Source organism: Clarias gariepinus, chromosome 2 (genome assembly GCF_024256425.1).
Source record: "Clarias gariepinus isolate MV-2021 ecotype Netherlands chromosome 2, CGAR_prim_01v2, whole genome shotgun sequence".
NCBI classification, from domain to species: Eukaryota; Metazoa; Chordata; class Actinopteri; order Siluriformes; family Clariidae; genus Clarias; species Clarias gariepinus.
This window is the reverse complement of record NC_071101.1, coordinates 14,709,714-14,726,016: the sequence shown is the minus strand read 5'-3', so window position 1 is coordinate 14,726,016 and position 16,303 is coordinate 14,709,714. Positions and strand designations below refer to the sequence as shown.

The 16,303-nt window shown below is 39.4% G+C and overlaps 1 protein-coding gene across 4 annotated transcripts in view; it reads left to right on the top strand.

The window, feature by feature from the left end:
• Positions 1-16,303, top strand: part of enox2 (ecto-NOX disulfide-thiol exchanger 2) — a 290,449-nt gene that overhangs the window by 208,180 nt on the left and 65,966 nt on the right. For all 4 annotated transcript variants that reach the window (XM_053476492.1, XM_053476469.1, XM_053476477.1 and 1 more), the window contains one exon: positions 8,786-8,941. In XM_053476492.1, coding sequence (XP_053332467.1) covers positions 8,786-8,941 — 156 coding nt within the window. The remainder of the gene's footprint in view (positions 1-8,785; positions 8,942-16,303) is intronic.

The following is a 16,303-nucleotide window of genomic DNA, read 5'->3' as shown; positions in this document are numbered from 1 at the left end:
CGGGGCCACTCTTCTACTTCCTCCTTCAAACGCCATCAGGAGCGCCGCCGTTCTGTTTTAGCCCAAGTAAACAGCTACCTCAGTCTGACTGATCCCTCAAGTGCAAGTGTGTTTTAGCTTCTCTTTTTTTTTTTCCTTTATTCCTCCTCCAATTCTCTAAGGCAGGATTCAGCTCCTGTGTCGTCGCACAGAGCACGGCTTAGAAAGCTCTAAAGCTCAAGCCAAGCGGATTGGCTTTTGACTCTTTATCCTGCTATATAAATAAGACTTGGTAACTGTTACTCTATTAAAAGTACCGCTCTTTACATCCTCCAGGAGGAAAGGTGCGAGAGCAAACCCCGTAGAGGGCACACACCGCTTTTCGGATGCCTTCGCGCTTTCAAGCGTCTCGATGCTCCAGTTTGCGTTTCTCTACATTATCCTGTTTTCAGCAGCTCCTGTTTTAGGATAATTACTACTATTATCACACGAGAGCATCTTTCTTATGTCGAAGGCAGCCGATAGAGATGTGTCATCACAGCCATATGGATGACAAGCCTGATTTAATTTCCATCAAGGTTATAAAGTAAGAATCTGTTTATTACCCGGCTAAGTTTACATACATCACGTTAATCCGCCTGTCTCTCTGTGGTTATTTCAGGAGAAGGTATTAGCACGCAGCCTTGTGGGAATCAGCGTCCTTTGCTGATGATTATGAGGGGTGTTTTGTGCGCACTCGAGGTAGCCACCTGGGCGTACTTTGCACAAGCATGTAGCGATTTTGCGGCCCATTCCTTTGGATAATGGAATTAAGCTAGGCATGGCGGGACATTTACAGTCAATAGTGTTGAATGTAGCCGGATTGTCATTGGCAGAGCAGACGAGAGAGAGAGAGAGCGCGCACGTCGCACCTTCCAGCCAGTGCACTAATGAAAATAGATGACTCCTTTCAGCACGATGATTCCATTCATTTGCTTCTGTTTATGTTTTGATTACAATCCGATCCGACTGCATGCGAGGAATAAGAAAAGATTGATTGATTGGACCGATCACAGCCTCAAGGCAACCTAAAGGAAGACGAAGAGCAGCACCAGGCTCCTATAGGTGACCAACATACAACTTATAGGATCGGTAGTCTAGCGCAAGTTTCTTTCCCCAAGCTTGTTATGCGCACTGAATTGTGAAGGTGAATGTATTTGCCGTGTTGTTATTCGCAGAGCATCAGCCTCAGCGGTTAAACAGCACCATTAACAGCAGGCTGTTTAGAAGTCCACATCAGCGCTCGGTGCGACTGCGTATATGTACATACATTTCATTTGAGCTGCGCAGATGCAGGACTGATATTGATCTAAGTTAAAGGGCCCATATGTTACGATTTCTGTTGTGAGTTAACACAGTTCACAGAGCTCCCTTAAAGTGTGTGTGTGTTAATGCTCCAGCTGAATTTTATTTGATGATGATGATAATGCGTTTTGGAGATGGATTGAAGATTCTGTAAGCAACTTAAAACCGAGTTTTAAGAGTCCATAGCTATTAATTAAAAGAGCTCCTTTACTTTTTTTTATAGTTTGTATTATGGAGTTCACGCCATTCGAATCTGTAAACACTTGTCTCAGACCTGTCTTTTTTTTTTTTCAGCCGCTTTGTCATCATGACATAGTATAAAACATAACGCTGTTTTTTACGGTGATCTGTAATTTTATTTGTCACATACCCAACCAAACACAGTATGATGTGCAGTGAAATGCGTGGACAATAATCCGTGACCTGGAATAAAAGGATTTCACAGTGAAATATTTTGCACTAGAGAGTACAATTTTCAATCGTAAAAAAATTTGATGAAAGTACACAAGTTGTTGTTGGTCTTTCGGCTGCACCCGGCAAGAGTTCGCCACAGTGGAATATCCGGTCCGCACAACAACTTGGCACAGGTTTTACGCCGGATGCCCTTCCTGACGCAACCCTCCCATTTTATCCGGGCTTATCCAGTGGCTGGGGTTTGGGCACTACTGGCTGGGAATCGAACCCGGGCCTTCTGCATGGCAGACGAAACACCTACCACTGAGTCACCAGTGCCCATAAGTTACAAACTAAAATTATACAATTGAAACCAGATATTTACATATACTTAAGAAAAAAAAATACAATTTTTTTTTCTTTACTATTAAACATTAAACCAAAGTAAAATTGTCTGTTTTAGGTTTATAAATATTAACATATTTTTAAACATTGTTTTTTATTCTTATTGTTATTACTTTCATCAGTCAAAGATTTACCTACACTTCCTTAGTAAATTCTTTCCGTCATTTGTTTCTTCTTAAGTGTATGTAAATATCTGGTTTTCAACTGTATGTATGAATTACTTTATGAATGACACAAGTATTTTCAGAATGGACATAAAGAAATCGTAAACTATAAGGAAAATATACAAATATAGAAGTGTAAGTCTGGTTCTGAGTTTGGTTCCTCTTAAGGTTTCTTCCTATTGTCCTCTCAGGGAGTCTTTCCTTGCCAATGACCAATGTTAAAAGTGCTATATAAATAAAATGGAATTTAATTCAAGTTAGAAAACCATTACAGTAACCTAAGGCAGAATTAATGTTCTAGAAAGTATTTCTACTACATTTTTAAACAGTAATGCCCAAACATCATTGGTTATTGCACTGATTTAAAGTATGTAAATTCTATTTTAAAAAAAAACGCTGAGCCTACAGAAAAATACTGCAGAATCTAAAATGACAAATTACTTATTAAATACCAGTTTTATGCTGAATTCCTCCTCTCAGGTTGGAATTTTCTTTATTTCTTCCATATTGCGATTCGTCAGCGTATTATGCACACTAGCTCTCGTTGCATCTCTGCAATATTAATGAAAATGCGAGGCCCAACATGATGAAATCGCATCTGTTTCCAAAGATGTTTTTGGCGTTCCACTCCTGGCGCTGAAAAATCGACAGTTTTTCTTCCCCCCAGCCCAGCGTGCTTGACTCGGTCTGATTGTGATGTGGAGCGGCCAGTCTCCCCGCCCTGGGCTGCAGATTTCTCCAGCGTTTTGGCATGTGGAGTAGCGGCTGGGGGTTGGAGCAGTGTGTGTCTCATTAGAGACAAACCACCATGCTCTCAGGAGCTAGCCATGCCCTTGACTCGAACTGCTGCTGGGAGAATCGTTTGCCCAGTAAATCCGTGAAGAGCAAAGAAGCCTCCCTAGCACCGCGCTCCAGCTGCCAGCGGTTCTGCTCTCAAATGCCACTACATTGCACTTTTAATTGATGCCTGGCTAGTGTCTCTAGTGGGTATGTGTTTTAGTGGCATCATATTGTATAAAACTTTACATGTACACTACGAGTCTGTAGGTTGAGTATGTACAAATCTTTTTTTTTTAACTGAGGAGAAAAAAAACATTCCCAGCTGTTCCTTTTTTTCCCCTTTTTTGTATTGACTTGGCATAAACAACCCAATTCATTTCCCTCCTAATGTGACCTCATATAAGAAGAGCTCCTGCACTTTGTGATTTGTTGCTCAGCTCTGCTGTTCTCTTGGTGGGCGTGGCTCAGCAGTAGCTCATTTACATAGACACTGAAATGGTGCATTTGGAGAAGGAGTGAAACTGGGAGATTGAGGTAGGAAAAATGTTTTTAAACATTAATTTGTAAATTACGTAACTGGCGCATTAAGAGACACAACTCTGAGTTAACAAAATATCCGACGTTGTATACTTTAACATATACTTTGATATATAAGTGTTAAATTAGATGGTATACGAACAGTGCTACACGAAGGAGACTTAAAAGTTCCCAAACATGCCAAGCTAGTCCTCACGTCTTTGTGTCCCAAATAAAAACATGGTGGGAATTTAATTGCTGTTGGGAATTTAATCACTCATGAGGCTAAAATATATTTAAGACATTTCAATTCGGCGTAATGTGTTCAAACTAGTCTTTATAATGAACTATACATGAATTATCTACAGTATATCCGTATTTATGAGTGTGAAATATTTAGAAGTCAACATGCATTTATTAAGACTGTAATACTCTGTGGTTATGCATGATGCAGCATTTTGTATTGTGTTTGTGTTCAGTGATATCAGGCCTGTCTGGGATTTGAGATACAGCATGCATTCCTAATTAAAAGCCACAGAAATTCTGCTCTTGACAGCAAACCTTTATTGAAAACAGGATGTCAGGCTTTAAACTGATTTGCAAGCAGCTCTTTATCTTCCCCAGTCTGGTTTGGGTTATTGGGGGAACGAAAAAAAAAAAAAAAAACAGTAAATCATAGATCACATTTACATGGTCATTATTTAAGTCTGACGAATTCAACCTGGGTTTCAACTGCAACCACGAGCTCTTAAATAATTAGTGTTACCTGGGGCAAAGGGAAACATGGCTTCTGTGTTCTGTGGGAGCAAATCCCGGAAGTTTCTTAAATCTTTTTTTCATATGAGTTTATTGGTCTCATGCCATGACTACGTATCATTCTGTTTAATTTTATATGATTTTTAAAATTATTATTATTATTATTATTATTTAAAAATAAGCCTTTGATTTCCTTAACCACAGCTAGCCCGGATTAGGATCCATAATTCATCAGTGTGTTGCCTGTTATCCCGCTGCCAGAGTACTGAGTGCTGGAAAAGAGTATCACAGAAGCTACATAAAATACTGATCTGTTTCAGATCTCTCCTGGGCCAAACCAGCAGATGCTTCTTAAATGTTAGAGAGAAGATCGTTCAATTGAGCGCTTTCAGGACAAAGATGATCCACTGAGGAATGACGAAGAAAATTTTAATCATCCATAGGTGCTGATCCATAATTTACTGTGCACCACTTACCCTGTGTAGGCTTGTGAGGAGCCTGAAGGAGCCTATTCCTGAAAACTTAGGGAACACATTGCAAGATGCACACACATGCAGAGATATAACTGCCGAATTGGAAACGCCAGTCACCTTAGACTGCATGTCTTTGGACTGTGGGAGGAAACCGGAGCACCCGGAGGAAACCCACCAAGCACGGAGAGAACATGCAAGCATGCACTTGGAGGTGTGAGGTGTCTACTATACACCTCCTACTGAGTCACTATACCCTGTATTTTAAATCTAAATGAAGGATATAGTAGTAGAACAGTATTGTCACATGCATTTGCAAAATCCATCATGCACCATAATGAAACTGGCTCTCATGAAGACCTTCCCAGGAGAACAAGACCAAGACTTACCTCTGCTGCAAAAGAGAAGTTCATTTAAAGTTACCAGCCTCAGAAATTATAAATTAATGATAACAGAATTAACAACAGCACCTCAGATTGGAGGCGTTATGAAGGCTGTACAGAGCAGACACATCTCAATATCAACTGTTCAGAGGAGATTATTGCATATTTTAGGTGCTTTGTAGTTGTAGATTCCAACTGTATGCATGAGCTGTAAGACCAGCTGCTTCTTCTACATAAGGATTTTTGTTGCTCGCTTTATTATGTTGTCAGTCTGTAACAAGAGATGAATGTATTTGTGTCTTTGGTGAATGCAGTCCTCCATGTTGGTTTTGTTTAAAGAAATAAAAGATCATTACACTTGTATGAATACTGAGTAAATACTGTCTTGGTAAACCTCACAACTCAGAACATATCTCTCCACCTTTATCTCTCTCGCTCCTTGTACTCTCCATCCTTGTACTCTTTTGGCTAACCTCATTTGCAAAAAAATATATAAATGACGAGCCAGAATGTCTGTGCTTGTGACATGTTGTAACTCCTGTCGTACAATTCCCTTTGTGTAATCTCAGATACCACCTGGCATGAATCTTCCTCCCTCATCATTCTGAATCATTATATGCAATAGGTACATTGTGTATTATTTATTTTTTATTTTTTCCTTACTGTTTAGTGATGAGGTCTTTCTGATTAAAAAAAAAAGACAAGAAAGAAATGTGAGTTTATATAACATGGCACACTATAACAGCACTGTAAGAGTTTATACTCATAGGAGTCAGAATTGTTCAACATTTTTGCTTCAAGGCTCCAGTGTATATTGTAAGTGATACCTTAAGCTAAGGTGTAAAAAATGAGTACAAAAGTACAATAAGGTGTTCTTTAAAAAAAATGATATGGGACAAGACAAACTAATCTCCAATAACTTTCATGCTGTAATAGAAAAATTATAAAAGTAATCCGAAAATAATAAACTTTCAGACCACCTCAATGTTAATTGATTAGAATTAGATTGAAGTAGCATTCTTACCTTTCCACCAGATTTTCGAGTGTGTTTATGGGGATTTGTGATCATTTAGCTACAAGAGCATTAGAGAGATCTGGCACTGATGAGGAGGTCTGGGGTACAGCCAGTGTTCCAGTTCATCCCAAAGGTGGTCAGGGTGAGGGGGTGCAGGACTCTTTTTTAGGATCAACAAAGTATCCATCCATCCATCCATCCATCCAACCATCCATCCATCCATCCATCCATCCATCTATCTATTTTCTATGCGATTGTGTGTGCTTTCAGCTTATGTAAAGAACCAAATATGGATGTAATGGTCAGTTCTGGTCCCTCAGTAATCAAGTTGAATCTCATTACTCACGTGTGCCAATCATATGATACCACCTTTTTGAAAAAGTGGGGAAAAGTTGTCCTAGCAGTTGAGCAACTTCAAGTTCTGCATTTGGATTAACTCGAAGAGACAAACCTGCTGACCAAATGCAGCCGCCAAGGTTTTCCATCCTGCTCAATGGAAATGTTATCTGACACTGATGATAGTGCAACTTTTGGCAGTTGTGATTGTGATTCAACCAAAGACTCTGCTGCACCATTTCCCCCTCACCCATACACCCCTGTGTGGTGCATTTGTACCCTGGATCAGTACAGGTGTAGAAAATGCAAGCTCAAGATCCATTAACTTCCTTTACCGGTGCACTTCTTGATGCTAAATCAGGAACAGATGAGCCGAGCCTCAGCCATTGACATTCAGACCAGCAGCCCGACAGAATCATATCGTCTCACTTCACTTGCTATCAGTTCTCTTCTCATCACCTGAGCCCCACAGAAAGAGGTCATAACCTGGACGTCTTGGCTGCGACTTATCATCCTCCTCCATTAGTGCTTGTGCGATGCAAACGCCTTTACTAATGCAATCAGGAAGCCAGACGGAGTGACTCTGCTCTTCAGCATCTATTTGATCATACTGTACTTTTCCATCCCTGACCTGCTAATGTAATGCTATTGCACAGGACGGCTGCCACCTGCACTTCCTTCATCTGTCTAAATCTGGCTGCTGTCTGACTTTCCTGCCTGCCCCTGTCCATTTCATGTCCATCCTTTGTAACAGAGCGATGATGCGGTTAGCGAGCCTGGCATTGCCGGCTCTGTTCTCACTGTTGTCCTTTAAAGGGGTTTCCTGTTAATGGATCAAGGTGTGCAATTTAATACACTGAGTGTACACCTGCTGAAGCTCATTTAAATCCATCTGGATCACCTAAAGGCACCTTGTCTCAAAGCTGCAGTAATATGGGATCTCCCCAAGCAGGATATCATCTCACCTTTCCTACTGTAGGTTTAATTGACCGAAATCTTACTGCTCGAACTTTACTTCTAATGTCTTATAAGCTGTCTGACTGATTTGATTTGTATTGTGTTTTTCTTTCCATGAGAGCTTGTCAAGGTGGTAAAGTTGTGACTCATGAGGCAATGCATAGATTTCCATAGCAGCCCAGACTCAGAAAAAAATGACTAGAGCAGAAATATCATTGATTTTTTTTTTTATTGTTTTTTCCCACAACATCCATCTGGAGATTGTTTAAATTGCAGTATATACAGTAGTTTGTTGCATGGCACATTTGTGACCAAATGCATAAAAGCTGTGTTTAGACGCTCGGAAATCGATACTCAGTGGAACATGACAGGCTTTATCTAGTCACACAATGTTAGCTGTTCAGTTGAGCATTTATGCTTTTAGAAAACAGGCAAACGAAGTATTGTATCTCACACAGAGGAATGTTACAGCTGTAAAAAAATAATAAAATAAAAAAATGAAGTAAATGAGGTGGTCTGCACAATAGATGCATTTCTGCCGTGTATGTCCATTAATGTTCAGTGCACTCCGTTGCAGAGAAAAAGAACAATGGACAGGGAGAGAGAGTGAGTGGGACCATTTTAAAAAAAGAAGAAGAAAAAGAAATTAAAAAAAGAGCCAAAATCTAGAGCAGAGGCTTAAAAATGTGTCTTTTGCACTGAATGAATATCAAGGATAAGCCATGTACTATAACCAAAAAAAATGTGTTTAGTTTGAGATGGGTCCTCGAGCAACACATTTTACTCTTATCTACTCAGCTCGATTGTAAATTGCTTTAAAGCCATAAAACCATACACAACATGGTAAAAAAAAGTTTTTTTTTTAAGGGTTGCTGGTAATATGGTCTGTGCTGTGCGATGGACACTGACTAACCACTAAAATGAAATATGGCTTCTTTTTTATTTATTTTTTTTGCCCAAAACTGATTATTTTCTTAAATCTATTAAAAAAATGAACAGACCATATTTCATGTATTTATTCAGATCGTATACGATCAGTATATATGTACAGTATTTGCCCGTGTCATGATAGCAATGTGCGTATGCAGCAGGATGTAGCAGGTAAAAGTTATCTAGCTAGCTTTCTACGAACATAGAGATTTCTGTTACACACAAGAACATTTCACCCCTCATCAATACTAAATAATCCTTTGAACTGCTTAGTCTTTTACACTTCATGCATCAATGATGAAATACTACGAGTTTTCCTGGACACCTTTCTTACTCAAACTTTCTTTATCCCTGCAGATTTTGACCCCAGCCTTGGCATGATGACGGGTATTGCTCCGATGAACCCCATGATGCCCGGCTTGGGCATTGTGCCCCCTCCTATTTCTCAAGACCTACCGATTGTGAAGGAGATCATCCACTGCAAGAGCTGCACCTTGTTTCCTCCCAACCCTAGTGAGTCTTTCTCAATCGCAACCTCCTTTAATATCCTGTTTCACTTTCAATTTACCTCTCAAATCCCAGTTAGGCTTCATGCATCGATACACATTATTTTCAGTCCTCATACATTTAAAGCATGCTATTGACTTGGCGATGTTGTCTGGAGTGCCTGACCAGACGAACAGATGGTCATTAAGGTTTTGGTCAAGATTACCCTTCCATTGCAGTGAGGCTCTGCGAGCCTGTATTGACCTGACATTAGGATTCTGACAGGTGATATACCTCGCCCTCGAGGAGAACGCCAATAGACCTGACTGTTGAGAAAGCCACCTGCCACTCACATGGGTGGAGTGATTGATTACCGAGGAGTTGTGGTTTCATACAAAGGTGAAAATTCCCATCTATCTCCTGCTCTTTCTCTTTCTTTGGTCTGGTTTAGTTCTTTCATGGACCTCAGTGATCTAAAAGATAGAGGTAGAGGAGAGATAAAGGTCTAAAGCAGTCTGGGGGATGTTGAGGTGAAGTTCAGGCTGTAATTAAAAGCCTGGCGTCTCTAGAGAGCCTCTGTGGCGTGTGAAATATGCTACGCTGCAGAAGAGGGTGAGAGGATGAGCTAATTACCTGACCTGGTCCATGTCTTCGAGACATTTTATATAGCACTCGGGTTAGGCAGTGAAATATGGACACCATTCAAATGTACGCCCAAGAACAGTGCAGAAACAACATGATAAAGCAGCTGTTATGTTGTTATGGACCTGATGAGATGCATTATCTCATCAATTAGAGGCTTCCTTTTAGGCTTCCTTCGCAATCATGAGACAACATTTAAATTCACGGCATTTAGCAGACCCCCTTATCCAAAGCAGCTCATTATACAAAAGATCAGTTGAGGGCCCTGCGCAAGGGCCCAAGAGTGGCAACTTGGTGGTGGTTGGGTTTGAACCTGAGACTTTCCAATCAGCAGTCCAACACCTTAACCAATGAGCTACCCCTGCCCTAGAATGTAAAAGTGTTCAACTGGTAAAGAGTCAAGGCAGTACTTGCAACAGAGAGTGCAATTAGATAACTTCAAATAGTAACACTGATTCATACAGTCAGTGCTTCCCTTTGGGCAGTTTCAACTGTGTGTTGGACTTTACTGTCTTCTGTGACTACTTGAGGAGAACTGTAGGTGTTGGTAGATTCCCAGGGAAGACTTTATACAAAAGCAGTTATGTAATTCTTGTATACTTTTATGCTTTTATCGTGGAATTTAGTAAAGACGAGAGTAAGCTTCATTGTCACAATTGAGTGCTTTAGATAAATAGAATGACACCAGACCCATGCAAGATCTCCTGCACCAATAGAATAAAAGCCTGTACAATGGTTTGGATCACGATGCTGAAGCTTTGTGGTGGTAACGTGGCTAAACATATCCTGAATTCGTACTTGTTATTACCCTAATTTCTTCTAATAGACCTGAAAAATACAGCAAATAAGAAAAAATCTTTTTTTTAAGCCAGCTTGAAAATTCTTTTTGCAGTAAATAATATGTTTAAGATAAAAGCTGCAAATTGCAGTAAGCCAAAAAGTCTAAAAATAATTTAATGCTAAATAAATAAATCTTTGCCATGTCCAAACCTCCCCCACTCTCACAACTATTTATTTTTTTTCGCTTAGAACTACTACTCTGTGTGAACATTTAAAAGGGTGCTAGTATGCAAAACCTTTATCTTCTTCTTTGTCTTTCGGCTGTTCCCTTTCAGGGGTTGCCACAGCGAATTATCTGCCTCCATCTAACCCTGTCCTCTGCATCCTCTTCTCTCACACCAACTAACTTCATGTCCTCTCTCACTGCATCCATAAATCTCCTCTTTGGTCTTCCTCTAGACCTCCTGCCTGGCAGTTCCAATCCTTCTACCGATATATTCACCATCTCTCCTCTGAACATGTCCAAACCACCTCAATCTGGCCTCTCTGACTTTATCTCCAAAACATCTAACATGGGTTGTCCCTCTAATTAACTCATTTTTGATCCTATCTATTCTTGTCATTCCCAAAGAGAACCTCAACATCCTCAGCTCTGCTACCTCCAACTCTGCCTCCTGTCTTTTCTTCAGTGCCACTGTCTCTAAGCTGTAGAGCATCTCTGGTCTCACCACTGTCTTGTACATTTTTCCTTTCATTCTCGCTGATACTCTTTTATCGCACAACACACCTGAAACTCCACCCGTTCCAACCTACCTGTACCCACCTCTTTACCTTCTTTCCACACTCTCCGTTGCTCTGGACCGTTAACCCTAAGTACTTAAAGTCCTGCGCCTTCTTTACCTCTGCTCCCTGTAGCGTCACCATTCCTCTTGGGTTCCTCTCATTCACACACATGTATTCTGTCTTGCTGCGGCTAACCTTCATTCCTCTGTTTTTAAGAGCTTACCTCTACCTCTCCACATTTTTCTCCACCTGTTCCCTGCTCTCGCTACAAAGCACATTGTCATCTGCAAACATCATAGTCCATGGAGACTCCTGTCTAACCTCATCTGTCATGCTGTCCATCACCAGAGCAAGCAAAAAGGGGCTTAGAGCCGATCCCTGATGCAGACCCACCTCTACCTTGAACACTTCTGTCACACCTACAGCACATATCACCACTGTCTTACAGCTCTCATACATGTCCTGCACCACTCAAACATACTTCTCTGCCACTCCAGACTTCCTCATACAACTCCACAGCTTCTCTTTCGGCACCCTGTCGTACGCCTTCTCTAAATCTACAAAGACACAATGCAACTCTTTATTACCTTCTCTGTACTTTTCCGCCAGCATCCTTAAAGCAAATACTGCATCTGAAGTAAATGTTTTACAAAATGTACTTTTTGCAAAATTTACTTTTTATTTGTTTTTAGACATTCAGAGGGATCTTTACTGTGGGTCCTTTTTTTTTTTTTTGTCTTTTACATTATCGTTTGCATTGAAGCCAGTTAGATTTTCCCTGTTGTGACCTCATATAAGAAGCTCTGCTCAGTTCTACTGTTCTCTTGTGGGGCTAAATGAAATAAAGGAAATTTATTGTATGGAAAATGAATAATCTAAGGCATGTTTCAGATGGAGCATTAACAGAAACTATTGGTAAAGAAATAGAAAATATTGGACCTTTAAATGTCCTGTGTGAAATATTTAAAAAAAACAAAGACGAAGCTACAGATATTTCACAGATGTTTCAGCATTAAAGCATTCTTCAGTTTCATCTATGTAGCATCTTACAAGGATACTGTAATTCTCTGTTAAATTTTTTTAAGAAGGATAAGAAGTCTTGATTAGCTAATAAACCTTTAAAGAACCATTTATGTGTGTAGCAGGTACCAAAACACTTTAGGTAAACAATTTAATAGTCCAAATTGTAAAGTGGTTATGTGGTAAAAAGATCTAAATACAAATTATTTGAACCACAACATGCTTTACCTACTAAATAAATACACTTTAGACTGAAAAAAAAGAATTAAGAGCTCTACTTAAAACTTTTTGAATAAAAAAAGACTCTTCCTTTGCTCTAACAGTTTTTACAGTACAGTGAATTTTTAAGCCACTAAAATGTGCTGATTTATTTAAATAACCCCAAACTCAGTTTTAAAGGGTTTAAAAGTATACCCAATTAATACTGCATATGTTTCTCTCTCTTAATGTTTTTGGAATGCTGAGGAGAAGAAATAAAGACCCTCTCCAGAACATTTTGTAAACCCTTTACCCCCAAGAGTGTACCAAGTACCAATTCATTTTATCTTAACTTTAAATGTCAGACAGGTACAGTACTTGGTATTAGGGAGAAAATAATTACCAATAGTTTGGAGTTTTGTACCTTAGCTAATACATACGCTTTTAGATAAGCGGTTCTTTGATGGTTTCTGAAGGGTTTATTGGTAATTAAGGGATTTTATCCTTGAAAAGAAAAGTATTCTTGTAATCTTTTTCTAATGAAGAAACATATTATTTGGTATATTATATTCATAACGCATTAAGTAATTTTAATCAACATTTGAGTTGATCCAAATAAGACGTTACAAGAAAATATCAGGAAGAGTTCTATATTTTATGCAAGTTAAAAATAGTTATTTATCCAGTCCCTAGTCAACATATATGCATTTAAAAAGCAAGGTTCTTATAGGATCTGCTGGATAGTCATGGGTTCTGATTATTAAAAAAACAACTAGTGTACACTTCCTATTAAAAAATGAATAAATAAATAAATCACAATTTCAGAAGGGTCAAATTAAGGCAATTAAATTACTAGAACTTAAGAACCCCTTTGAAACGTTATCAGAACCTTGAGGATAGTGCCGAACCATCATCTTTGTGGAAATGATTGTGGTTAGGGAAAAGAATCAAGTATGAAAATCACTTGGTGAAGTTGCATGGTAAATACAAATTAACAGTAAAAAACATACTGTAGCTATGTTTAATGGTGAAAGTAAGAGCATTTCCGAACACACACAATGTGATGAGAACGGCAACGAAATAGCTGTGTGTCCATAAGAAAGCCACTTGTTAGTGAGACTCATTTAAAAAATAAATTAAGGGGGTATAAAGATTGGACTTGGGAGCAATGGAAAAAGTCATGTGGTGTGATGAGTCCAGATGCGTCAGGGTTAGAAGGAAAACTGACCTACTGTAGGCTCAGCAATTATTATGTGGCAATAAAATGAAGTGAGTTCAATGATGACCTGAATGTACTGAATGACCAGGTTATCATTTCTTCTTTTTTGATGGCACGGATATACAGTATTCCAGGACTCAGATTGTAAAAGCGTGGTTCTGGGTGCATGAGGAATCATTTTCACACATGAACTTGCCCCCACTTTGTGTGCTGTAATCAAAGCGTAAGGTGACTGAATGAAAGCTTAGAGTGTGTGCGGCTTTGCTTTGACCAGGCAGTGTACTGTACGAGCTAATAGTTAATTAGCTAATAAACCATTCATGTGTGTGGCAAGTACTTCCTATTAGTCTAAATTGTAAAGTGTTTATGTGTTACGAAGATCTAATTACTAACAGTTTGAACTGCAACCTACTTTGCCTACTTTAATAAATGCACTTCGTATGAGATAGCAGTGTATGAGATAGTTATGAAGGTAGTTGAGCTATGAAAACACTTTGCGGTAATGTTCTACATAAAACTTTTACCGCTACCCGAAGGTACAACCAACGAGAAGAGAGAGAGTACTTTCTGAATACTAAATGTGCATCGAGCGTTTAATGATTTAATAGAGGTGAAGTAAATGTTAGAAAAGCATTGTATTGGTTCCTAAATAATACATTGGTTCCTGTTTGTTCCTCTTATACAAATGACTTGAGATCTGAACCTACTGTATGTATCTTGGCTTTTAAGAAGTGTGGCGCACACAGATTCCCCAGAATCCCCTGCAGAACCACTGGGAACGGATCTTTTTTTCTTTTCGATCTTACAGACAACGAGGCTGTAAGTGTGTGTTGTAGCAAGCTGAGGAGAGAAGAAAGGTATGGTTTTTAGGTCGGGTTTATATAATGACTGCCAATGTGAGTGATTTGAAGGTTTCTTATGCTAGCTGTAGACTGAGATGCAGGTGGGACACTGATGAAAGCAGTGCATACTCTAGTAGATGCTGCTTACATTAAACCTGACATATGCCTCGCTGCACAAAGGCTGACAGTCTTCCCCTGTACAATTCTAGATTTTTTTGATTTTTTTTTTGGGTTTGGTTTGCTCATAGAAGAAGCTTTGTTCTCCTCGATGATGACCCTGACCAAAGGCTAGTGAAGGACATGTGCTGCTCGATGCACTCCGCCCTCGGCACAAGCAGCTTTCTTTAGGTACAGAAAACCCACAGCTGCATTGCAGTTTCGAGGAAAACCAATAGTTTCATTTGTTAGGATCACTTAGAAAACCCTTCAGTCTCAATAGCAAAGTCCTGAGTGCTGCATGTGGTGGAATTTTTTCAAACCGAGACAGCCTGGATTATTTTCTAAATATGGTGAATGGGAAGTATATTAAAACAAATGGGAATGTCCAAGTATTGAAGCAGAATATCTTTACACAGTTGTGTGACGGAGGTACTCTCTAAATGAGTATAACTTTAATTAGATCAGTGTTTTGCAGCTCAAATTGGTGAGCTAACTAGGTTTTCATGCATAGTCTTTTACATTCTTTCACTGTGGGTTAGTGAATTGGCGTATTCGTCTTATTCATGGACAGTTTAACATACTAAGATTAAAGCATGGAATTATTTTAATACCTTCATGAAAGGCTCCAAGGTTCCAACATGCTTCCACATTAAGTTGGCTCAAATACCACGGTATATTACCACTCTGGCCTGCATCTACAGGGTCGAGGGTTCGATTCCCAAACTCAGGTCTATTTTTCAGGAATTTGCATGTTCTCCGTGTGCTTTGTGGGTTTCCTCAAGGTACTCTGGTTATCTCACACAGTCCAAAGACATACAGATTAGGTTTACTGGTGCTTCCAAATTTCCTGAAGTATGCAATGTGAACTGTCATGGATGGGAACCCCGGCCAGGGTGTGTACGCCGCCTCGCGTCCTGACTTTCCTGGAAGACTTCAGGCCTCACGCAACCCTGTACAGGATAGACGGCATAGAGAGAAAGTGAGTAAGAATTTAATGGAACATGAGATTTTGACTCTCATGATAAATATCTTTGTATAACAGTTTGTACTGCTTTAATTAATTAATTGAATTAATTGTTGAATAATTTTGCCTATAAAATAGATTCTAGGACAGTTTTTTTTTTTCTTACATAGGCATAATCAAACGTTTAAATATTAAGTACATTATTCAGATATACGCTGTATGGCCAAAAGTATTTGGACATCACACCCATATGTACTTTTTAAACATCTAATGCCAAATTTAGTCCTCCTTTACTGTAATAATATTCTCCATTCTTCAGGGAAGGTTTTCCACTAGATTGTGAGGACTGTCTGGGGTGCAGTCAGTGTTCCAGTTCATCCAAAAGGTGTTCAGTGGGGTGGAGGTCAGGGCTCAGTGCAGGAGTTTTCTCACGCCACCCTTTGCAAACCATGTGCTCGCTTGGTGCACGGAGGCATTGTCACGCTGGAACATGGAGTAAGAGTTTATTACTGTAAACTAGATGATATTTGTAAGGTGGAGTTATTATTTCTACCTGCATATACGGTGCAGTTACGATGGAATTATGATGATGTTAACAGTACGTCCACCACTAAAACAGTTGTAAAGTCTCTGGTGGTTCTTAACAGAGCCTTAGAAGTCAGAGAGTTTGAGAACCATGGGTCTAAAGGATTCAGATATAAACTTTCACTTCAACAGAGAGACAATAATAAGCAAACTACCCAAGCCCTGATCATTCCCTCCACCCTGCCAAGTTTAATGGG